The 27,154-nt window shown below is 34.5% G+C and overlaps 1 protein-coding gene across 2 annotated transcripts; it reads right to left on the reverse strand.

Annotated features, from left to right (window-relative positions):
* Positions 1–20,677: 20,677 nt before the first annotated feature.
* On the reverse strand, positions 20,678–26,841 carry LOC113779555 (disease resistance protein RPM1-like). Of its 2 annotated transcripts, none has more exons than XM_027325160.1 (2): positions 26,514–26,841; positions 20,678–23,836 (listed from the first exon to the last, which is right to left on the reverse strand). In XM_027325160.1, exon 2 carries the CDS (start codon positions 23,760–23,762, stop codon positions 20,880–20,882), a length of 2,883 nt encoding a protein of 960 aa, XP_027180961.1. In that variant the 5' UTR covers positions 23,763–23,836; positions 26,514–26,841; the 3' UTR covers positions 20,678–20,879. The 2 variants fall into 2 exon arrangements, 1 of the variants encoding a protein (XP_027180961.1); XR_003469482.1 differs by lacking the exon at positions 20,678–23,836 and adding an exon at positions 25,388–25,695.
* Between the last annotated feature and the right edge of the window lie 313 nt (positions 26,842–27,154).

The raw sequence follows: 27,154 nt of genomic DNA on the forward strand, positions 1-27,154 counted from the left end.
CAGCTTTGCAATCCACTGCAGATGCCTTTAGATCACTCCGTATTAGGTACTTGGGCTTGCCATTGACATCTACTAGCCCGATATTTATACATCGTCAACCTATTTTAAATAAGATAGAACAAGGAATTCATAGTTGGGCTAGTAAAAAACTTTCATATGGAGGCAGATTACAATTGGTAAAATCCATCTTAAATGGGATTCAGGTTTTTTGGTCTGGTGCTTTTATTCTTCCCAAATCTGTCGTCAAGAAGGTTTGTAGTATGCTAACTTCCTTTTTATGGGCTGGCGAGATTAGAACTCATTTCTGTGCAAAAGTTAAGCGGACTGACATATGCATGCCTAAGATGGAGGGAGGATTGGGAACTTTGGAACAAATGTCTAATCATGAAGCAAATATGGCATATTTGCTGTAAAAAAGATACCCTTTGGGTTAAATGGGTTCATATCAACAACTTGAAAGGGTGTTCCTTTTGGGCAGCAAAGATTCCTGTTAATGGTTCTTGGGTATGGAGGAAAATATTGTTGTTGAGGGACGAAGCTCAGCCTTTCATTAGACATTTGATTGGAAATGGTGCTGATACATATTTCTGGTATGACTACAAGCACCCTATTGGTCCTTTATATAAATATTTTTTCTGAAATTTGTATCATATTTCAACGGAAATGTGTCTTTGCTCTGACCATTGTGTCAATGGTCCTTGAATCAGTTAGGAATACTACTGTTGTGAGTTGGAGAGGAGTCCCACTGACCAAAGCCAATTGGGAGCTAAGTACGGAGTGTGTTTCCAGCAAGATTGAGTTTGCATTACTATAATAGTGATAGAATTTATGTAAGTAGGAATTGTTTGATTCCTGTGTATTCGCTTAATTCTTTATCAATAAAGATTCATATTTGCCCAAAAAAAACCAACAAAAGAATGACCAATTACTTGCATTACATCAACAATTAATATCAATTATGCCAACACTTACAAGAATGAAAAACATTCCCTTGAGTTGTGGGGTATTAAATCGAAAAAAGAACAACAAATTTTATTTATTATGAAAGAATATGGTGAATCTTAGTGGTTAATAGTGTAATTAGCTTTTGTGATGCCACAATTACAATCCTCTCTAATAAATGGACAAATTGCATTGCATTTCATCAATAAACAATATCAAACAGGTTAGCGGTTACAAAAATGAAAGATTTCTTACTTTTTTATTTATCAAAAAAAGAAGAACAAATTTTATTTGTGAAATATTCAAGTTTAAAGAGTACTTCAAACATGAAACAAAGCATAATAAATTGGTACTATGAGTCTCTTCAAAAGTATTATGAATCTTTTTATTTTTTGGATAAAAGTAAATTAAGCCTTAAGAGCACGTTTTAGTATGCATATATTAGTATTAAGTAAAAAATTTTAACACAAAATATAATAAGAGCTGGAGTATGAAGAAGGCAAAGAGTTTTATGTTAGGAATTTATTGGTTTAGGGAAAATCGTTCAAAACGTCATTCACATTTTTATAAAATGACTTTTTTCGTCCCTTACTTTTAAAAGTATACTTTTACATCCTTTACAAATTTATATTGATCAAATTTAGTCCTTATTTAGGTTTCCGATTAGATTTTGGTCGGAATTCATCACATGCCTTGCATGTGATCATTTATTAGGGGTAAAATTATCAAATTAAAATTTATATATCCATCTATAGTCCCTTACATTTCACAAAATGAATTTTTTTTATCGCTCATTGACCGCGTGTACGAATAGTTTTTTTTTTTTTTAAATTCATGTATATATCTATTTTATTTTATCTAAACAGTATAAATAATATGTAATATATGTCTATTTGATTTCACCTAAACAGATCGATATATACATGGATTTAAATATAATAATATTGTTTTAAACCCATATATATATACATATATATATATATGTGATTTCACCATGTGAATCTCTTCAATATTTGTAACCTTTTCTATTTTAGTAATAATTCATTTATTGAGTTGTTTAATAAGAGTATCTAATTAATTGGTGTTAATTTGAATTCTATAGTCATGCTAACAAATTGCAATTTAAATCTGAAATTTTTATTCGCTACTTTTAAGACCAACAGTTGAATTTCTTACCTTATGATTATTTTAAAATTTGAAAGTGTCAATTATTTACTTCTTTTTATCATACTTTCCCTTTGTTTATTTTTTTCTGTTTCAATTTAATTTGATATAAACACTTGAAAATGTTTAGAATTAAATGTTGTCTTTGTTTTCAATTTTCAAGTAAAAGGAATGAACATGAGTGAAAAACTAACAATTTTTTTTAAACCCCCGTATATATCTATTTTAATTTCACATGAAAAATAGGAGAAATCAAATAGAGATATATTACATATTATTCGTATTATTCAGGTGAGATCAAATAGATATATACATTAGTTTAAAAAAATTATTCGTACACATGAATAATGAGGGATGAAAAATTTTATTTTGTGAAATGTGAGGGATGAAACAATTCATTTTGTAAAATGTGAGGGACAAAAAAATTCATTTTGTGAAATGTTAGAAGCTATGGATTGGATGATGTAAATTTTGATGTGACAATTTTGCCATTCAAAAATGATCACGTGCAAGTCACGTGGTGGATTCCGACAAAAAACTAGTCAGAAACCTAGATAGGGACCAAATTTGATCAATGTGAATTTGTAAGGGACGTAAAAGTACATTTTTAAAAGTGAGGGACGAAAAAAGTCATTTTGCAAAATGTGAGGGACGTTTTGAACGATTTTCCCATTGGTTTAAATTGCAACAAAAATTAAATTTAATGAACTTTATTATTGTTATTATTGTAACAATTGATAGCATTAAACATATCAATGCCAATAACGATAATAGTTATAAAGGTGAAACATTCAATTCACTTATGGTGAATTAAACTAAAAAAATATAACTTTTTAATAACAATAATAGTTATAAAGGTGAAACATTCAATTGAGTTATGGTGCATTAAACTAAAAAACTAACTTTTTAATAAAATATCCAATTTCAAAGAATACATCAAAGGGGAATAAAAATATTTCCAAATTCAATTTGACTATTATCTAATAAATAATCTTAACAGCTTACAATTTTTAAATATAAACTCTATAGTCGTAAATCATGCCATCAATGATAAATACAAATAAGTTTCACGAAATGAAAACATTTCTCTTCAAAATTAAGCTATTTAAATTTGAACAATGGAATTCAATATATTTAAATACTATTGTAATTATAATAGTACTATAGATCATTTTACAATCCACCGTCAGCGAAAAGTAATAATAATTAGAAAAACTCACTAAAACTGTTTAAAAATTCATAGAGTGACTTAAAGGGGAACAACAACTTATTCAAAAGTTAAAGATTTTAACTCAAGTGACATAAATTTAACAGAAAGAAGAAAACATAAATACTCTTAAAAAATAAAGTCCTCTTGGAACAAATAATGCTTTATTACTTGTGCAATTGTATTGGTTAGGGCAAACCAAATTCGAAAAAAATATATGAATGTTGTAAAACAAAATAAACTACTATAGTATGAATGGAGATATTAGAGGAAAAGTAGAGCAATGGAGAATGATATTCTTGTATTTCAACTAATACAAAAGTACTCACAAAGGGTGTCAATGTACCTTTATATATAGGTATTACAAGATCAAAGGTACATAAATCTTATTAAACACCCACTACTACAAGAATATGAAAAAAACTTATGAAACGGTTTCTTCATTACATGAATAGATTTATGGATTGTAACTTCTATACATAATGTAATCATAAATCAAGAATTAATCCTTTTGGGAATACAAAGGGAAATCCATACTTTTAATTGTTTCATAACACTCTCCCTTGGATGTCCATTAAACAAAGAATATGCCTCGTTAAAACCTTACCAGGGAAAAATCCATCGGGACAAAAACCCTAGTGAAGGAAAAAGAGTACACTATTCTTGTGTATTAATTTCTCCCCCTGATGCAAACATTATTTGAGATCTTTTAATCGTCGCATTCCGATATTCTTCGCCAATTGCACTGAGATATGGTACTTCAGGACCAAGTATCTCTTCATCTTCCTCTCGCGATCTAAAAGGATCCTTATTAGGATCTAATGATCTGACGATCATTGGAGTACTTAATATATGTGCCTTATCCATATAAAACCGCTTTAATACCTTCCAAGTATATGCAGTTTGGTGGAAAAAAATTTCACTTTTCAAATGCTCAATTTGTAAATCAAGATAGAATTTTGTTTTTCCAAAATTCTTAATCTCAAAATCCTTCTTCAAATATTCAACATTATTTTGAATCTCTTCAGGAATTCCAATCAAATTTAGATCATCAACATATACAGCAATTATCACAAATTTTGATCCATTTTTCTTGATAAAAACACATGGACATATTGGATCATTGGTATAACCTTCTTTGGTCAAACATTCATTAAGGCGGTTATACCACATACGGCCAGATTATTTGAGCCCATACAGAGACCTTTGTAATTTAATAGAATAAATATTTTTAGAATTTGATTTGTATGCTTCAGGCATGTTGAATCCTTCGGGGATTCTCATATAAATATCATTTTCAAGATTTCCATATAAATATGCAGTAACGACGTCCATTAGACGCATATCTAATTTTTCATGTACTGCAAAACTCACAAGATATCTAAATGTAATAGCATCCACTACAGGTGAATACGTTTCATTATAATCAAATCCAGGCCTTTGTGAAAATCCTTGGGTTACAAGTCTTGCTTTATACCTCACAATTTCATTTTTCTCATTTCATTTTCTCACAAATATCCATTTATATCCCACTGGCTTTACACCTTCAGGTGTTTGGACTACAGGTCCAAAAACTTTTATTTTGATCAATAAATCCAATTTAGGTTGGATCACATCTTTCCACTTTGCCCAATCATTTCTATACCGACATTCATCAACCAATCTAGATTCATGATCCTTATCAACTTTTATAATATCAAATGCTATATTTCATTAGGCTCCAATTAAATTTTCTATGATTTCATTCTCTCAGGAGTTGGCTCTTCGGGAGCGACCTCTTCAAGAGGTTGAATTTTGTCATGACATTTATTTAATCTCCGGAGTTATTCGAAATCAATTTATACCTTATTTAGGTAGGCCGGCCTTATATTTATTTGTAGCACTTGTGCATGTCCTTCAGGGACATTAATTTTAATCAGAATATTTTCTGCAGGAATAGTTGATTTAATAATTTTTCTGAAGTCGATAAATATAACTATCTACAAATGAAGAATTTCTTGAACTTTTAGTTCATATTATTTTGTATGAGGATCGAGGAAATCCAATTTTTCAGGTGATTTCCTTTCGGTTGATTTTTTCCTCCCCCTAATGTCGGGAATCGTAGTTCATCAGAATAAATAAATCATTCAATAGATCACCCATCAATATTTTACAATATTTAATTGTAAATGGTGATTCATACCCAACATAAATTTTAAATTTCTTTTAAAGTCATATATAATATAAAGGGGATATGCATAAATATTTGTCGGCTCTCAAATATTCTCAGTTTTGTCAAATCATATATCCATTGGGATCAATAAACTTCTGATTTACTGCAAGTGATAATTATAAATCAAATGAGAATAAAAACAACTATATCGATAACCATTTCTCTCTCGAATGATTATTATGATATAATTAACCTTTATCTCATTTGATTTCTAAACATGATCTTTATCATTGTTTCATTTAGTGTCTCAATTTGATATCCATTTTGACGGATATTCAAATTCAATAAATTTTTCGAGACATCGTAAAAGGTAGTGTTTTATTTATGCTAAATTCTTCTCCTACAGGGAGAAATATAGTAATGACTTTTCTGGAGTTTTCAATCACTTGAGCACACTTATTGATTGTGTTTGTCTCTCTTACTGGAATATAGTGTATGTAGTAGCACTTATTAATGAGACACATATCATTGTCACCATAATTCTTATGGGACAAATATCATCACCATAATCCTTTGATCCCAAATATTTAACATCCATTTCTTCTTCAAGAAGAAAGGTCAATTACTATCATAAATTAAATCAAGCATCATACACCTTCAGGGTGTTTAAAGAAATTGGCCATGTGAAAATGCTATTATAATTTTGATTCGTTAAATGTACTTCGGGACATTTATCTTCAGAACCTTTATTTTCTTGTCCTTATCATTATTATCTCACTTCAAGTGGTAACTTTTTCTCTTGTCATGGTAAAATATATGTTTACCAAAATCATAGTCATGGCATCAACCATAACTAGTAAATTGAAATTTAGTCACATTCACTTCTGGGAATGGACTAGAACTAGTATACAATAAGTACAGAATACTTCTCAAATTTTGTCTCAATATTGCTACTACAGGAGCATATTCGAGAAATCAATTGTAGAGAATATCATTTTCAATATATCTTATGAGTAAAATTTTTTCGACACAATTTCAACTAAGAAATAATTCTGAAAATTGCAGAATTATGTTCTTGTAGCCATAGGTAAATTTATCATACCAGACTTTTGAAATAATGACCATCTTCTGGTGGCCAAATCTTTTTGCTAAAGAATGACCATCTTCAGGTGATCGAATCTTTTTCTTTAAATATTTCAAAGGACAAGTAGATCCTCAAATATAATTGATTTTCTATAATAGCATCTCCAAAATTCATTGCATCAGAATATAAGTATTTATAACAAATAATTCTAAAGATAAATAAGTAGAATTAAAAGGAGAAATATTACCTCAAAGATGCCAAATAGTATATATTTGTGTTTAATGATTGCTCAACAATAGGCACTTGTATTTTTTATCATTCAAATGTTAGCCATAAAAAATTAAAATAAATTTATGTGTAAAAAATTTACCTCAATAAGTAGACAGAAGTTGCCAAAAAAATATAAGCAGAATCTCTTGTTTCACTTTTACTCAAGGTAGAGGCTCCGTTTTTACCTTTTGCTAAAAAATAGAGACTCGTGCTGATAACGTGTTGTAAAACAAAATAAATTACTATAGTATGAATGGAGATATTAGAGGAAAAGTAGAGCAATGGAGAATGATATTCTTGTATTCCAACTAATACAAAAGTATTCACAAAGGGTGTCAATGTACCTCTATATATAGGTATTACAAGATCAAAGGTACATAAATCCTATTAAACACCCACTACTACAAGAATATGAAGAAACTTATGAAACGGTTTCTCCACTACATGAATAGATTTATGGATTGTAACTTCTATACATAATGTAATCATAAATCAAGAATTAATCCTTTTGGGAATACAAAGGGACATTCATACTTTTAATTGTTTCATAACAATGAATAATAAATGTCTTTTTTTGGTTAATAAGTTATAAATTTTAACTCAACTGACATAAAAGAGAACACTGAGATAATCCAAATTTAACAAAAAGACAACAATATTGATACTGTGACAAATTAAATGTGCTCTTCAGATAAATAATGCTTTATTGCTTATGCATTTGTGTTGGTTATGGCAACCAAATTCAAAAAAATACAAAAAATATAAATATTAAATTTCACATTTTTTTTGTCTCAATTACATTTATTCCTGCAAAATAATTGATTTTCTAAAACTTTTGAGAAATGTTATTTGTAATCACATTGACAGGTTGTCAAAACCTGTGCAATAATAAATACCTGCTCAAACTAAAAGTAATTTCTGTAGATAGTGGTGAGCAGGGTCGAATCCACAGGGACTGGGAGTAATTATTTCTTTTCAAATTCACAGTGACAAGGGGGTGTTTTTATATCAGAGGTGACAATTTAAACAATTCAACTAAAAGTAAAATAATAAAAATAAAAATAAAATAGCCAACTAGAAATTAAATAACAAATTACTAAAATCTAATGAGTGATAATTAAGGATCTAGCCAAGGAATAACTTCAGTAATTGTTCACCTAATTGATCATCGATAAGCAAAGGCAATTCCAATTATTTACTAATAAATAGGTTATAACTGCCAAACAAGCGATGGCAGTCAACCCCTCCTTACTGTGTCGATGATTAAGGTACGCCCGTTAATCACTACTCTAATTGAGAAATAATTCTAGGTACGCCCATAGAATTTAATTCCCTAATTGCCTTACGTATTAGAGGAGCCCTATTCTAATCAAATAACGCACTACCAGGGTTATTTTAGATTAGCCCGCGTATTCCCCTGACATAAGTCTAATTATGCCAGTTGTCACTATTTTGAGGCAATTAAACAATTACGGATTCAATACCTCAATTGACAATAGATTATTAAATTGATTAATTATCCGGATTCAAGACAATCAATTAATTAAATAACCATAAGCACTGCAATCAAAGAATATACAAATACCAATAAATAAAAGAAAAAGATAAAATTAAATCGATCTCACAAATTTAGGCCAACTAAGACCTCCGTTGTTCCTTGACTAGAGCGAAGAAATTAGTTCATGTTGGATGTGAAAAACCCACAAGAAATTGTAAAGAGAGCCGCAACCATAGTCCCTTGAAATTGGGGAAATTCAATTCGGAGCAATCAAGAAGAAAGACAAGCTACAGGAAGGAATTCAATGTTTTCACTTGGTCTGTACATGCGAATGAGAGGAATCACAAGAAGACGAAACGGAAAAGTCAAAAGCAAAGCTCAAACCATAGTGCTCATTCTCTGTTCCTCCTAATTTGCTACCTAAGTCCTATTATCATCCTGGTGTGCGACGGCTCTCCTTCCGGAGAGGAAGAAGATGTACCAGCCCTGCGTTCCTTTTTCTTCTTTTTATACTGTCTTCCGTGAATTACCAAATAGGACTTGTATCTCCTTGTTCCAAAAATACCCCCGGACGCCTGCCCTTTGAGCTCTTTCCTGATAATTATCAAATTGGCTCTTATTATGGTATTTTCGATCTACTCCCTGAAATAAATGCAAATTACGAAAAGTGAGTAAAATCTAATAATTAATCCATATCAAGTCAGGTAATAGGGGAAATTAATAATAAAATAAATGACAAAATTGCAACCTATCAATTCCCCCCACACCTAAACAATGCTTGTCCTCAAGCATAAGAACAGTAAACAGATACCGAAATTTGATAACGGCTGCTGCTCTATCTACCATATTGCCAAGATATCAAGAAAAATATATATCAAGCATCAGTGATCAAGATCCAAGAAACATCACTCCGGTTAGCTTCTAAACCACAAATTCCTCCAATTTCAGGTTAACTAATCTAAGAAAAAGGAATGGTCGCTCAGCATTTATCAGCAAATGGTCCAACTATTAACCATAATCTCAACATTAAATCCATAATTCGACAAGCTGACTTTTATTACACACTAACACAACCTTCACTTTTTTATCACATTTTTTTCTACTTTTCTCTCTTTTTTTTTATTCTTTTTTTTTTTTTGCTTTTCTCAATAGTAACAAAAGACTGAATCGCTAGCCATTTGAGTCTTTTGACGCGAACTCTGACATTTGTTAGATGAAAGAGCCCGGTTACTCAGCTTCTATCGCCACGTGACCACGTACTCATAGCAATTACTACTTTTTGACGCGAGAATCGACACTTTTAGGTGCAAATCCCCGGTTACTCAATAGTAACTAATAGCGGAGTACAGTCAAGTTTATTTATAGCTAAAAATAAAAAACTCAATATAACACAAGAACCAAAAGAAAAATATGGAGAACTAAAGTTAATAACCGGACCACTTCACATGAAAAATGCCAACAATCATTCCCTATGCCTAAGAAAGTTAACCAAAAATTATAAGAGTAAAACAATCACCAATATTCACCAAAGAGATGTTTTTGGATTCAACCACATTAACTTGATATATTCTTATTATTAAAACTTGGCAAAAGCAGAAATAGAGGTAACAATCCAACATCAAACTTGGCAGTCATAGGAGAGCTAGACAGATAGATGACAAAAGGTAAGCGAATATTGGACAAATAACAAACTAAAAATAAAAGAAAAATATTTGAAAACTAAAAACTAGAAAAAGAAACTAGCACAGCTGTCCCCCCCCACATCTAGATCCTACATTGTCCTCAATGGAGGGAATAAAACAATTAAAGTGAAGAGGACAATGAAACTTCCCTCTCGAGTGGCTAAGGGTATTTGGCAGCTGCGGAGGGAAACCAATGTGGTGAAGTACATACCCAAGTTCTGAGACATCATAACTCAATTCAACCAGCAAATGCACAACTCTGTCCACCCAAAATCTCAACAAAGTCTCCAAGTGGATAGTTAATTTTCAACTCAGAAGCGGCAATTCCAGCAATAGCAGTATAGAAATTAGACAATAACCACACAATCACAAGTTTTCCCTTTTTAATCAGGCAGCCAACCCATTAGAAAGAACAAATGTTAGTCAAAATACCCCAACCAGTACCACTGGTGCACTCCACAGATAATGAAGCAACTCAAACGGTTAACCCAATCCACAGAGAGATTCTAAAGCGCTAAAGAAAGTCAACAGAGGGCTAAAATTCCAAGGAATAGAGCCAGGAGAGGAACCTTAGGTGGAAATCCAGTCCACTGAAGTCAATAATCAACACAGGGAACAAATAAATCCGGACATGAGGCAATGACTTGCACAAATAATTAGACCAAAATCATAGACTACGCCCTCCAAATCAGCAATGTAAGTCGTCAGCCAGAATATGTCCCCAACAATTCAATTAAACTCAACCAAGTGCACCAAACAAATCAAGTGTTGCAGGTGCCAGGTGATTCAATCGACAAATGCAAAATATATCCATCCAAACGCACAACAGGCATTCAAAGCAAAGTGGCGCGTAGTCCAAATGCAAACTACCCCAGCAAGATAGGTAAAACCATTGCTTTCAACAAGCAAAGAAGGGTGCACTGGTGCTCCCTTGATTCAACAGTCAAACGCAAGACTCTGCACGCCCACAACCTCAACAAATGCACCCCCAAGTTCAACAATTGACTCCAGTAGTCAAACCATAGCAAGAAGACTAATGATAAACCCAAACGGCACCACACACTGTCAAAGAGTTGGGAAATGAGTTACAAATAGCTCCACAGTAGTGTAGCTTGAAGAAGGTGGACCGGTGGTGACGAACAGAGGCGTGCGCTGGGCTGGTGGAGGACAGCGGCAGCCAAAAGTGGATCGCAGACAGTGAGGGACGCGCGGCTGAAGACTGGGTAGATGGGCGCGAGATGCTGGGTCTGGAAAGGGGCGGCGCGAGTGACATCCGCGTGGGGTAGGCCGCGGCTGGTGGTTCGATGAAAGGGAGAGAGATGCGGTGAAGGGTGAGCCGTCGTCGCTGGTGGAGGGGAGTTGCGAGCAGGTGGAGCTCGTACGAGGAGGTAGATGGCTAGTTGGCGGCGGCGAGACGGAGAGAGATGTGGTGGCGTGCTGCTGGTTGGCTTGCCGCACACGAGGATGGACGCTGCCTCTGGTGGCGGTGGCTCGCGAAGAGGAGAGAGGCGTGCGAGGTGGTGGTGGAAGGCAGCAGCGGTCACGCGGGCAAGTGGGCGGCGCGCGATTGAAGAGGCGGCCAAAATGGGAAAGAAGACGTAGCGGAGAAGAAGAAAGGAAGAAAGAAAAGAAGAAGAATGAAGGAAAAGGAAAGAAAAGAGGAAAAAGAAAAAGAACGAGAAATTGTGTTTTTTTTTTTGAGTAAAAAAAAATTATATTTTGAAAATCTAAGCTATGGTGAAACAAAAGATTAAAAAAATTTTTTTTAACTTTTTTAATTTTTTTTTAATTTAAAAAAGAAATTTTTTTTTTGAAATTTTTTTTCATTGGCAAATTTTATTTTCGAGATTCAAAAGCAGAGATAACCAACAATCAACAACCGTTCTTGAATTTTTTTAAAATACTTATCTCTCCCGCGAACATGACGTGGGCACGCCATGAAGGCACGGAATCTGGAGCTCTCCAGGTGACTTGACGCGGGCACGTCATGAGGGTAAGAGAGCTCTCTGACCATGAGCTTTCCATACGACTTGACGCGGGCGCGTCAAGTAGGAGAGATACCTATGAGTCATCAAAAACGAAAATTGAAACCATAAATCAGTCAAATCCAAGGAAAAACATATTTAAACTAACAAATAAAATCAAAACAAACAATTAAAAGGAATAATTGGGTTGCCTCTCAATGAGCGCCTTTCTTTAATGTCTTTGGCTAGACATTATCATGTTTTGCTCATGGAGGATAAAATCTTGTGGCTCGCTTTAATGCTTCATCTTCAATGTGATCCTGGTAACCCTCATAGATGGAGTAATCTTTGAACACACGAGCTACGGTCTTCCATGGACTAGTTGATGGCGCCAAATAATCAAGCAGTGATCTCAATTTTTCATCCACTCCTCCATCAAGAGCACTCAACGGTTCAAGATATTTGACCATAGCTACTCTTAACTTATTTCTGCCATGAGACTCAAAAACTTCCGGTATAACAAAATCAATCTCATTAACAGAAATCATGGAGTAAGAGTTAAGAAAATGCGGGTTAGGGAATGGAGGAGGTGTCACCATATTTGATGATTCTTCACTGGATTCTTTCACTTGAATGGGTTGCGGTTGGGGTACCATTTCTTCCTTTTCGACTTCTTTTTCAACTGCATCTGTAGATTTCTCATTTTGACACTCTTGCATCTCCTCATCACTAGTCAAGCAAATTGCACTCTCATTTTCTTCTAGATCCACAATGATTTTCGAGGGCAATTCTTCCATTTGAGAAGCCAATCGATTTATTCTGGATGTCAATAGACATAGTTGATCTGCCAGATAACTCATTGCATCCTTCATCATCTCATTCCTCATTTGTGTCTCCTGTTGGAATTGGTATGTATTAGTAGCTATTGATTCAACTATTTCTTCAAGAGACATACTTGACATAGATGACGATTCTTGAGACTCATACTGCTGAAAATTCATTGGCCCCGTTGTATAATTATAATTGGAGTTATCCCACCATCCTTGATCATACCCGTTTGGATTAGGGTTATACCACGTTTGAGACCAGGGTGAAAAATCTCCATAATTATTGAATGGGACACTCAGATTATATTGATATTCGGGGCACATACCGGTAGAATGATTCCTGGCATAACAAATTTTACAGGTTGCAGCAGTCATTCTTTCTCTAATAGAGTTTAGTGCCTCTGCATATGCAAACTCAGGAAAAAAACAAGCCCCATTGCCTTCCCTGGAAACAAAATCCAGTCTATCACCAAAATACGGAGTGTTAGAAACCATAAACTATATAAAAAATAAGAGAAAAATAAATAAATAAATAAAAACAAGATGAACTCAAAAAGAAACAAATTAATCTGGCACCAGTCCCCGGCAACGGCGCCAAAAATTGACAGGTTGTCGAAACCTGTGCAATAATAAATACCTGCTCAAACTAAAAGTAATTTCTGTAGATAGTGGTGAGTAGGGTCGAATCCACAGGGACTGGGTGTAATTGTTTCTTTTCAAATTCACAGTGACAAGGGGGTGTTTTTATATCAGAGGTGACAATTTAAACAATTCAACTAAAAGTAAAATAATAAAAATAAAAATAAAATAGCCAACTAGAAATTAAATAACAAATTACTAAAATCTAATGAGTGATAATTAAGGATCTAGCCAAGGAATAACTTCAGCAATGGTTCACCTAATTGATCATCGATAAGCAAAGGCAATTCCAATTATTTACTAATAAATAGGTTATAACTGCCAAACAAGCGATGACAGTCAACCCCTCACATTATTATAACTGCCAAACAAGCGATGACAGTCAACCCCTCCTTAATGTGTCGATGATTAAGGTACGCCCGTTAATCACTGCTCTAATTGAGAAATAATCCTAGGTACGCCCATAGAATTTAATTCCCCAATTGCCTTGCGTATTAGAGGAGCCCTATTCTAATCAAATAACGCACTACCAGGGTTATTTTAGATTCGCCCGCGTATTCCCCTGACACAAGTCTAATTATGCCAGTTGTCACTATTTTGAGGCAATTAAACAATTACGGATTCAATACCTCAATTGACAATAGATTATTAAATTGATAAATTATCCGGATTCAAGACAATCAATTAATTAAATAACCATAAGCACTGCAATCAAAGAATATGCAAATACCAATAAATAAAAGAAAAATATAAAATTAAATCGATCTCACAAATTTAGGCCAACTAAGACCTCCATTGTTCCTTGACTAGAGCGAAGAAATTAGTTCATGTTGGATGTGAAAAACCCACAAGAAATTGTAAAGAGAGCCGCAACCATAGTCCCTTGAAATTGGGGAAATTCAATTCGGAGCAATCAAGAAGAAAGACAAGCTACAGGAAGGAATTCAATGTTTTCACTTGGTCTGTACATGCGAATGAGAGGAATCACAAGAAGACAAAATGGAAAAGTCAAAAGCAAAGCTCAAACCATAGTGCTCATTCTCTGTTCCTCCTAATTTGCTACCTAAGTCCTATTATCATCCTGGTGTGCGGCGGCTCTCCTTCCGGAGAGGAAGAAGATGTACCAGCTAGGGCTGCAAACGAGTCGAGCCGAGTCGAGTTTTGAGCTAATCGAGTCGAGCCTCGATTAAATTTTACCAAGCTCGAGCTCGACGAGCTGGCAATTTTCGAGCTCGAGCTCGACTCGAATCAAGTCGAGCCGAGCTCGAGCTCGAAAAAAATAAAAAAAATTTATTTTGTTTTTTTAAAAAATAAATAAAATAATATTTTTTCTGAATAAATAATAAAATATTAAGGATATATACGTAATTTCACTATAAAAATAAAAAATAAAAAAATATATATAATATACGTAATTTTATTATTAAATAAAAATAAAAATAAAAAAATATATATATATATACTCAAGCTCGCGAGCCGGCTCGCGAGCTAACAAGCTTAATATTCTGAGCTCGAGTTCGAGCTCGAGCTCGAGCTCGATTAATATCGAACTCGACTCGAGCTTGACTCGAGCTGCTCGCGAGCGGCTCGATTCGTTTACAACCCTAGTACCAGCCCTGTGTTCCTTTTTCTTCTTTTTATACTGTCTTTCGTGAATTACCAAATAGGACTTGTATCTCCTTGTTCCAAAAATACCCCCGGACGCCTGCCCTTTGAGCTCTTTCCTGATAATCATCAAATTGGCTCTTATTATGGTATTTTCGATCTACTCCCTGAATAAATGCAAATTACGAAAAGTGAGTAGAATCTAATAATTAATCCATATCAAGTCAGGTAATAGGGGAAATTAATAATAAAATAAATGACAAAATTGCAACCTATCACACATTTCTATTAATCATACTCCCACTATCACTTAAATCATATAGTTTTCATTTGTTAAGATATGTGGTAACATATAAAAAAAATGGAGTGCAAATTACATTTTTGAAATTTCTACGAAAAAAATCTAAAAATATCATGCTCATGTTCATGTGCAAAAACACATGATTCATTACTAATATTGTAAAAATGCTTGATTATCCAAATAGATGAGCTTTCTGTAGATTGTTGGAGTTTGAATGGTCAGTACCCTTTTGAAGTTTCTCAAACAATCTCGAGACTCAGATGGTTCTTAGATGAACATACGATTGCATAATGGGTGATGATATGTTGAAATTTGTTATTAATTTTTATGATTAATTTCCCATTTACTCTTGCCAAATATTGTTTTAATTGTCGGATTCTACTGATATTTGGTTAATTGTGTTAATTATAGGGAATTATGTGAGATGAGATCAAAAGGAGTAATTTTCCAGCATTCCAAGAGTTAATTTGATGGTGGAATATTCGGGGCGATTCCCAAGTCCAAGTCGAACTCAGGTTAATTTTTAGAGGTAGATTTTTAAAACTTTAATTTTCATTATTAGTTCTAGTATTGGATTAGAAAACTTGAAATATTATCTTTAATAGTTACTTTTTTTCTATTTAGGAAACATGTTATGTTATTGGTAGTTGAGACCAAATAGGAAACAAATGGACCGCTTGATAGGAGTTGGCCAGCAACAATTTCAGAGTGTGACTCTTGGAAGTAGGATATACGGCCGTCACTTGTTTCTTTTCTTTCCCTCGTCTTTCGTTAGTTTTTTTAGAGAAAAAACATCCGCAATTGTTATCAATGGAGTTTTATGGATTTCTCTTAAGGATGCGTAGCTAAATTCTATTTCTAGCCTGAGGATAACTTGAAGACTTTGTTTTACAAACTGTGAGATCGAATCAATTACACTGTTTCTTTTATTTGTTGGTATTTATTCATTCTTTGATTTTAATAATTGTGACTATTATGTTATTCGAATATCAAAGGGCCCTGTATTTGAATTGATTTGATAGTTGATTGCTAATTGAATTGATTCAATTCGTAATTGTTATAGTGCTTTAATCCTGGTAGCAACTGACATAACTAGATTTGTCTTAGGAAAATGAATAATCTAACTTAAAGAGATCTCGTAGCGTGTTGATGGGTTAGAATTAGATTTTTCTAATTATTCATGCAATCGGGTAATTAAACTTCTATAGTCGTACCTAAAGTTATTTCCTGATTAGAGAAATAGTCAACTGTTATATCTTGACTATCGACAAAATAGGGAAGAGTTGGCGTTTAAGCTTTTATTCATACTCTCTTCCCTCGTACCACCTAACCCATTCCTCCACTCTCATCAAAATTGCTCTTTTAAGAAGTAAGAACAACCATTGAGTCATGTCCAGTGCTAAGGAAAACACTGGTTGATTTTGCATTTCTAGTTTGATGTATAGGGGCCTTTTCATCTGAAGATGAAATAGTACAGTTTGGAATTGCTAACGGTTCTGCGGCAAGCTTAATATCAAATGGTACAGTTTTGATCCCTAATGAAGGGGCTAAGTAACTTCATGTATTCATCCTTGTACTATTTTTTTAATTTACATTTTTGTGTTTTCTGGATAAAATAGTACTACTTATCATAAACACGGGCGAAATTTTAGAGCAACTTCAGAAACATGTGTGTTAAAGTGGAGCTCAAGACTCCCAGATAATGAGAATCTACGTTAGTAAAAGAACCATCATAGGCCAGTGGTTGCTCTTGATTACCAACATATACATATACATAGATCATCGGCATTTTTTGTTCCTAATTGCCAGCATAATCCACATCTTTTGATTTTACAATGAATACTGTTAAAAAAAAAAGTCATGATTCCTTCTATACTACGAGAAGATGATTGATTGTTCACCCAGATTTTGTCAAGTTTAGAAGAAAAAAAATCTTTGGAGTGAATTGAGTCAAATCCAAATTTTGTGTTTTGTGACAATTCCTAAAAGAGAATGCAATGAAGATTTGTACAAAGTAACTATGCTAGGCAATGATGAATGATCCCATATGCAACGCGAGTTGAAACGTTGGCAAATTGGGGAAGGAAAGAACAGATTGGGGGATACCTATCACGTAAAAGCAGCCATATAATGAACTTGGAGTATGTTCAATATTCGCTATATTTACTAGACAAGCCATTATTAATGTGGGTTTGTACAAGCAGAGTGAGGACAAATTGGGTTTATGTATTATCTCTCACCAAAATTTAAAAGTTATTATTTGGAGCTTTTAATGAAAATTTTCTGGTAGATATTATTAACGCACTTCTAACCTGCCTACCTCTTGATCGTTTGCTAAATCAAATATAGAAAAGATCAAGAAACAGGTGTGGGGTGCACGTCATCAGGACCTTCTTGGACTGGACATTGTTGATTTCATTAACGAAGAAATAAAACTGCTACAAAGTCTTTTGCTCCTTCTGGTAACATGCATAACCTTCCTTCCTATATGGAATTAATTTCTGCTGACCAATTAGTATTTGTAATAAAAGCGGATGGAATATCAAAGAAACCTTGGGAACAAGATGTGAGCCTACATTGATTTAGGAGGTCTGTGAACAGCATGGAGATTTAGCACATGTGCAATTTTTAGTCCCTAAAATATTGGTAGGAAAAATTTTGGTCCGCCATGTTAATCCTTTTGAAGTAGATTTAGGATGATTGACGAATTTTTTCAAATATTGGTAAAATCTGTTATATGTGATTACATGCTTGTTAATTTTAAATATCTTAAAAAAGAAGCAAAATAGCGAGTACTCTTCAATAATAAGACCTGTTTACATGATACCATGTCCGTAACTAATTAATCAAGAGGGAAAAAAAAAAAGAAAATTTGTTAATCTATCTTAAATGTTACGATTTTGTGCTTGGCATAGTCTGGATAGAGTTTAAAAATGAGTTCTATATCAATGAATTGTGTGCTTCAACTAATTTGGGTTTAAAAATTTTCAATTTTTACTAGTTAATTAGTTAGCGTATGAATTATTAGTTCTTAATTTTGTTGTTTAAAGTTAGCTACTATTTTGCTTCTTTGTTTTGAAATGTAATTTAATGGACACATAATTAGACGTGACTAAATTATGTTAGTAATTGAAAAAAATTCTTCAAATGTCCTAAATCTATTTTTAAAATAGATATATTAGGGACCAGATTTGCTCTTGCAAAAATTTTAGGGACCAAAACTACACATTTATGTTATTAATTATATTATTAAATATAAAGAATTGGATTATAACTAAATTATTATATTGTGTATATATATACATATGTATTATATATGCATCTATAAATCTAAATATATATATATATATATTCGTATATGGGGTATGGGGTGGGTGTATGTTGCCCTACCCCCCCCACCCCGTTTTAAGGCAGGGGAAAATTTTCTCCCCACGCCTTGTCCCGTCCTCCTCCCTATTTGTACCCTCACAGGCAGCCACGGATTTAAGGGGGGGCTGGTGGGGGCTTAAGCCCCCCCCCAAGCCGCCGGAAAACCCCCTATATATAGGGGATTCCGGCGGCCAGCCCAGCCACCGGAAAACCCCCTATTATATGTTTTTATTATTTTTATAATTATTGATTCTAAATTTTACTTATTAAATATATTTATTTCGTCACAAAAAAAAATTTTTAATACACTTCAGCCCCCCAAAAATAAATTTCTGGCTCCGTCCCTGCTCACAGGCACTGGCCCTTGTTTCCACCCTTAGTTTTAAGTATCATTCTTTTAGAGTAAATTAAATGTAATCTTCTATGGTTTCACTCATTGTCATATAACCGCTATAACATTACAAAATATCTATTTCACTCCCTTAGGTTCAATGTAAACTTTATGAAAAATAACCTCTATAGCATCCTTATTTCAAATACTAATAATGTCCTTATTTAAATGATAAAGCGAATAAATGTTTAACTACCTTGGATAAAACCGCAAGGAAATTATGTGGATAAATATAAAAATACAATGAGGTAAAATGCGTATTTATTTAAATCATAGAGGGTAATTGGATTTTATGATTCCACCACACAAGTTTTTGGGAGCGCATTTAGTTTAAACACCTAACCAATGGTGCATTCCTTCCATTTTTTACTTTACATAAAATTACATGAAGGTTATATAACTATTATGAAACTTTAGAGGTGTTATGTGGCATTGAAGAAAATTATAGGGGGATTATATGTAATTTATTCTTTTTTACTTGAATTGTAGGTATATAGATTATTTTAGTGCTTTTTCGACAAAAATGATATAGAACTTTTTTTGGGAGGGGGGGGGGGGGTGGGGGGTTCAAATGCTGTTGTAATCAATAGAGAGAAATTTGAGAAGGAATATGAGGGTACAAATCCTATGTACTAGAAACTAGCTTCTTGAATTTCAAAAAAGAAAGTTAATTAGAGATCCTCTCTTCATAATTTTTTTTTTTAACTCAATAGAACTTAAAATTTGCCAGCGCCATACGTTAATCAAACAAATTGCAAAATCAATCGTTCTTGATTGCCCACATGTTACTAAACTTATCTTCAGCATTCGTTCTCGATTGCCTATCTAATTTATCTAGATTTTGTCACCTTTAGAAGTGAAAATCTAGTTTATTAGTTTGATTTTGACCTTTTACTATTGACCATTACTTTTATTGAAAAAACTAATCGTGAGAAAGTCATGACCTTTTATTTAACCATATAAGAGTTACGTGGTAAAGTACCAAATCATAGGAGATAAAATGTAATTTACTTAACTTAATATTAGCTAGCCCTTACATTGGTAAAGCAAATGGGTCAGTGGTTGCTCTTGATTGCCAACATACACATACGTAGATCATCTGCACTTTTGTTCCTAATTGCCGGCATAAACCATATCTTTTGATTTTCCAATAAATACTGCCAAAAAAAAGAATGAAAAAGTGACGCGTCCTTCCATACGACTAGAAGATTATTGATTGTGCACCCCGATTTGTCTAGTTTACGAAAAAAAAATTTTAGAGTGAATTCAAATTTTGCGTTTTGTGATAATTCCTAAAAGAGAACGAAATGTAGATTTTGAGTGTAAAAATATTTTAAGAAATAGTGATAAATATTGTAAGTTTATTAGCACAAAGTAATTATAATAGTCAATGATGAAACACTGGCAAATTTGGGAAGGAAAGAGCAGATTTGGAAATGATCAACATATGCAACATTCGCATAATAAAGAGTCGCATGATAAGCTTGGTGTATGCCGCTTCATTTACCAGACAAACCAAAATTTATAGGTTTACATATTATCTCTGACCAAAATTTAAAATTGATCGTTTGCTAAATAAAGATTAAGACACAAAAAGATAAAGAGTAATACTATACATTAACAACATCAATACATACAATAAATAAGGAGGTAAGACACAGAAGATGATTAACTTCTCTCACGGTCACGGATGTTGAAGGGGAAAAAATTTACTAATAAAAAATAAAAAACAAAAGCAGTGTTGTCCACAACAGAGAGGGTGCAAACCAGAGAAAGGGGAATGATTATGTTTTCTTCTTCTTCTCCTCCTCCCATAGCCGGCGCTCTCTCCATTTCCTATCATCTGTATAGTACCCAATGAGAACTTCAGGAATGTGTGCGATCCCTCTGTAATCTTCACTTTCCTCCTCCTGATTCTCTAACACCTTCTCTCTCAAATGAGAACTCGTCTCATACAGAGACAGCCGTTGAAGATTGCTCAAGTGCTGAATACCCAAAGGTAACTCCTCTAGCAATGGAAGTTGTTGCAGAAATAGTTTTTGGAGACGAGGCAATGCACCCTCCTCCACTCTCATCCATCTCAACCCTTCCATTCTCTTTAAGTGCATCGACTTCAGCTTTAGGAACCCTCCAGCCTTGAAGCACAACCCTTCTCCCTGGTAAGATCCACAGAAGTTAATATGATGCAAATTGGGCAAATGTTGGAGGGATTCAAGCGGATCCTCCTCACCCCTTAACCTGCTCCAATTCAAATCTATTCTTACCAAGCCGCGAAGACGAGCTACCCACTGTGGCATTTTTTCTAAGCGGCCACGCAAAATCAGCATACGAAGAGATTGAAGAAACGAAGAAGAAGAAAGGGAAGGAGGATGATGATTTAGATCGATTATCTCATGATCATCACCTTTTCCAATTGAAGCAATGCTTAATTCCCGAAGACGGGTGAGGTTGGCAAGGGAGGAGCAGAGCTCCTTTCCATCTTCTCTTCTTAACTTAGTAATACGTAATTCTCTTAATTGGGTCAGCTTTCCTACCTCTTTAATGATTATAGATCCACTACTAGCATCTATGTAACTTAATATTTCTAGGGCAAGAAGCCCTCCCATATTGGATGGAGCTTTAAATCCGTGAAATCCATAATTATCATCTGAAGAATCGACTTGTTGATATACTTCGAGAAACCGAAGTTTTTGCAGCTTTAGGATTTCCATGGGTAATTCCCTAACTCCAGTTTTTCCCAAATTCAGATACTCCAAATGTTGAAGCTTTCCAATGGCTTTTGGGACTCTCTCCACTCCTGTACCATATAGGTCCAGATGCTTGAGATGAAACATCTTAAAAATCTCATTTGGTATTTCCTTCTGTTTCTTTTGACCTCTCAAATCCAAAACCTTTAACAACTTGCTACTCCTTAAAACATCATATAACAACATTTTGTATAGCAGCGGATTAGTGGATCCAATTCTAACGAACGACCGAAGGTGATCAAAGCAATAATTTTGCATTTGCTGGAGGTGTTGGGTGTTGTTACTGCTGCTACTATGGACTATTAGACGGCGTACCTTGTCGGACGGCCACATCATTGATTGTCCAGTAGTAGTTGTGACCATGTTTTGTTCCCTTGACTTGAGAAGAATAACTTCTCTCAATAGGTCATGAATTCGACAAGTGTCGGGTGATCCTTCATAAAACACGCCCGTCACTTGAATCAGACTTCTACTGACGAGTTCAATAAAATAACCCCAGGCTACATCTTCAATACTCATTCCTTCTCTCCATTCTACAAACCTCTCAGCAATCCATAAGTTAACAAGTCTTAGGCACCCTATTTTGTAATCCTCTGGATAAATGCTTGTGTACAACAGACATATCTTGAGATGCCAAGGCAGGTCGCTATAACTGAGAGACAGTATCTTTTTTACTCTGTCCAGCTTACCCGTGCCTTCTAATTCACCCCCAAGGCTGCGTCGAACCATCTCCCATTCGTCTATTCTGTTTACATCTTTCGAAGCCAAAAGCCCGCTGATTGCAAGGATTGCAAGGGGCAAGCCCTCACATTTGTCCAATATACCTTTGGCAACATCCATCAAATGGCCAGGGCAATTACCACCATTAAAGATCTTGTTGTAAAACAGGGTCCTCGAATCCTTTACAGAGAGTGGCTTCATTCTGTAGACAAAACGCCGAGATTCAATGCAAGAGGCAGAGGCTACATCAGCTCTTCGAGTTGTTAGCAGGACACGGTTGCCGTGGCTACTCTCGGGCAGTGCAAATTTGATGGTATTCCAAAATTCCACGTCCCATACATCGTCAAAAACAATTGCATACCTTCCAGCTTGTTGAAGAAAATCTTTGATAATTTCTTTCAGCTCGGTGGTATTCGAAGACTCGATCGATTGTGGGACTGGTTTCTTCCCCTCCTTGTGTAACTGCCGAATCAAGTCTTTGAGGAGGTACTGAAAGTCACATGTCTGAGAGACAGTTACCCAAGCACGAACTGGGAAATGCTTTCTGACTTCAGGATCCTCGTGGACTCTTTTCACCAGGGTAGTTTTGCCAAGTCCTCCCATACCAACCACTGAAACAACTTTTAGTTGGTAATCATCCCCTCGGAGGAGCTGAGAAATTAGATGCTTCTTGGGCTGGTCAATGCCAACTAATTTAGCTTCTTCCACAAGCAGTGCGTCATCTCTGCTATAGCGCCATGTTGTGTTGTTCACAGCAGAAAGTGAGCTGGACGCTTGGGCAGAGATACCATATTCGGATTGGTATCTTTGATGACCTTCAGAAATACTATTGATTCTGGACTTGATGCTTTGTATTTCGCTAGCAACTCGATGACGAGCTCTCAAATTCTTGATGGAGCTGAATATTCTCCGAACAGAGCCGTAGAATCCTGTTGTGCGATGCCGAGCAAAGCGAGCTACAAATTCATCAAGAATGTCTTCAGTGTCATAAGCAGCCTCTCGCACTTGCTTGATCCATTCTTGGAGCCTGGGTTGAGCATCTTCTTCTTTTTCTTCTGCCTCTCTCAGGAAAGCTCTCATGTGCCCCAACTCGTCCCTGATGAACTGGACCTCTTGCCGAAGCCCTCCCAATAGTCGTCCCTCCTCGCGCAGAAAAGTTGAGAGTTGATCCAGCACAAAAGAGAGAACTTCTTCTGCCATTTTCAGTCCTTCTCTTTAACTTGAGAATGCGGGGAAGGCGGCTTCTGGTTTATAGGACAGTCCACTTGTTCTATCTTGAAAGGTAGGAGGAGGAGTAGGTTATAGATTCATAAGCTGATGAACTTTGATGCTATATGGTGCAGTATTTATCAAAAAGAAAAAGAAAGAATTAACCAATTAGAAGAAACTAAAGCAAGAAACATGATGGAAATTGAAGACAGGAAGATAGGCAGCAACGCGAGTTTGAAAGACGAAGCTGCTTAGAAATTAGAATACAAAATCATGGAAGCTATTAAGAAGACTGTGCAAATGGTGGGGTGATCAGCCTTCAGGACCTTCTTTCAGCTGTGGGTCCTTTGGTCGGATAAAGATAAAGGAGTGACTACCGCAGCATCGTGCAAAAGCAATGATGCCGAATTATTTAACAAGGGAAGGAATAAAGTTAAAACGCGGCTGGAATGGACATTGTTGATTTCGTTGACGAAGAAATAAAACTACTGCTACAAAGTCTCTTGCAGCTTCTGCTGACATATATAACCTCCTCCTTCTGTGGAACTAATTTCTACTCCTTTTTTTTTTTTTTTCCAGGAATACGTGATGCAGAGGAAAGTTATTTCTTCTGAGTGGAACAGAAAAAGCAACTCAAGACCTAAGCTCAATTCAGGTTTCTGATGAATTCTTTTGTGAAATCTAGCCGAGAGTAGCTGAAACTAATTAAGAATACAAAATTATACTTGGCACGCAATAAGCAGAAAGGCATCCAAAGGGTCAGTATAAATTATCTTCAAATTTCAGAACACCAGTGCTTGTGCACCTATTAATGCCAAAAGCCAGATTTTAGCACTTTGGCCCTGTTAATGATTTATTGGTAAACCCATGGACTCGATAATAGTATAGTTACTTTAACGTAAGCTTTAAATATTCCCCTACCTTGTTTCTTTTAACTGAATAGTAGATGTATAGATAATTTCAATGCTTATTATTGGACTAAATGATGTTGCACTTTATTTGTTCATTTGTTCATTTTTGTTTTTAGGTCAAATGATGTTGTACTCGAAAAAAGAGGAATGTGTGAAAGAGTATAAGTAAATCTTATATACACTGACAGTGTATACATTATCACTTTTCTTTAGACTTTATTTGTTCATAATTTTGCATGCAAAGATTTTGGACAAATATCCTTTAGGATAATTTGAAAGGTATTTGTCTCAACTCTTGCACAAAATTAGATAAATCTACTTGAACTATGGTGTGTTTTTGCAAAGAATTCTAGTAGTAGAAAAATGATCTTCTATAGCAAACCATCCTTACTAGACTTTTATAGAGTTGAAATTAAAAATGATCAAGAGTTTCAACCTTTCACTACTAATTGGTGTATTTGTGTTGGTCAAAAAGTTACTCAACATCAATGCAAGTGTTTAGACAGTTTTTGGATGTTTAAACACACCATTTAGACAATTTTTTAGATTTAAAGCTATTTCCTTGTGTTAATTATGTGATTGCTTCCCCCATTAGAAGAATTTTATCCAAAGATTCGTGAAGATGTAGCTTTCTTTTTCTTTCCTTTTTTTTTTTTGTTTTCTTAATAAACCTTGGAAGAAAATGCAAGTAGATCAGTGTTATAAACAAGCATTTATTTTTAGATAATTGCCATCTGGATTCTGGAGTCATAAAAGTTTAAAAAGAGAGTTGGAATTTTCAATTTTCCCAGCATGAGTTGCTACTTCAAATGCCCCTTACAAACCAAATATAAACTTGGAAGCTTCTGCTGAGATACTGGCCATATGACAGAAGGGTAAGGAGAGCTTTCTTTCCGAAGACGGTAGAGATAGATAGGAGGGTGGTGGATTGGAGACATAAAGAGTATTGCGTGTGTTTGAGGAATCGAATAAACAGTAGTGTTTTGTTTACTGCTGTTGTCTTTGTCTCCTTCCTGGAGTGGTGCCAACGAAGGGGAAAAAAAAAAGGAGTGGAGCCATTAAAGTCAGTCAAAAAGAAAAAGAAAAAAGTAATCAATTACAAGAAACTAAAGCATGAGAGAAGAGAAAGGAGATAAATAATGCTTTATTGCTTATGCATTTGTGTTGGTTATGGCAACCAAATTCAAAAAAATACAAAAAATATAAATATTAAATTTCACATTTTTTTTGTCTCAATTACATTTATTCCTGCAAAATAATTGATTTTCTAAAACTTTTGGAACATTCGGGGCGATTCCCAAGTCCAAGTCGAACTCAGGTTAATTTTTAGAGGTAGATTTTTAAAACTTTAATTTTCATTATTAGTTCTAGTATTGGATTAGAAAACTTGAAATATTATCTTTAATAGTTACTTTTTTTCTATTTAGGAAACATGTTATGTTATTGGTAGTTGAGACCAAATAGGAAACAAATGGACCGCTTGATAGTAGTTGGCCAGCAACAATTTCAAAGTGTGACTCTTGGAAGTAGGATATACTTAGTTCAAATTACAAAACACGATCACATGTAATCGTACGGAGTTGAATAAACCATATAACTACCGCACCACAGTAATCAAATTAGTGTTAGCCCCTTGTGATCACCAATTTAATCTATTATCTCACTTTTTTTTTTTTTTCTATCCCTCCTTTTCCAGTTGTGGAATTACTGCAACTAGGACTAGATAGGACGAAAGGCGGCTCATTTTACCAATTAGAAACGTGGCTATGTTTATAAAAAAGAAAAAAAAAGCCTTGAACTTCAAGAAAAGTAAACAAATCTCAGCACTTACTTGAGAGAAAATGAAACCTCTGGCAATAGCTGATCTGAACCTCTCCTGTCAAATCCAAGTTTGATGAAAAAGAGAACACGGGCGAGGAAGATGATAATTTGAATCAAAATTAAAACAATGCAGTATATGTGCAAGGCCTTTAGCTAGGAAGATGGAGTCTTATAGAGGAGAAGGTAGAGGAGCAGTACCGTTTTTGATAAGAAAGTATCCGGAGTGAAATTGGACTGAACAATTACTCAACGTGGTGGACCTAATACGAATGTGGATCTCATCCATTGCTGTCAGAGTGGCACATGGCAATAAAAATCGAGACTTAAATGATATGGGGTCAGAGTCCATTGTTAGGTGATCAGAGAATGAGTAGTTTAGTCATTTCACGGGTTTGTTTGGATAGCGTATTATTTGAAATAATTACTGTAACACTTTTTGTGATATGATGTATCATGTATGTGAGATAAAAAGGTGATTGAAAATATAAAAAGGTAGGTTGGGAAATGTGTTTATGATGCAAGTGAAATATTATTTGAAATAATTTTGGTATCCAAATACTCCCATTAATTGTATTCAAGTTAAGATGGATAGTGCTTAATTTTCCATTTATGAATTATATCAAAGTTACACAATTCTTTTGAATTTCCAAA

This window comes from Coffea eugenioides, chromosome 8 (genome assembly GCF_003713205.1).
Source record: "Coffea eugenioides isolate CCC68of chromosome 8, Ceug_1.0, whole genome shotgun sequence".
Lineage (NCBI taxonomy): Eukaryota > Viridiplantae > Streptophyta > Magnoliopsida > Gentianales > Rubiaceae > Coffea > Coffea eugenioides.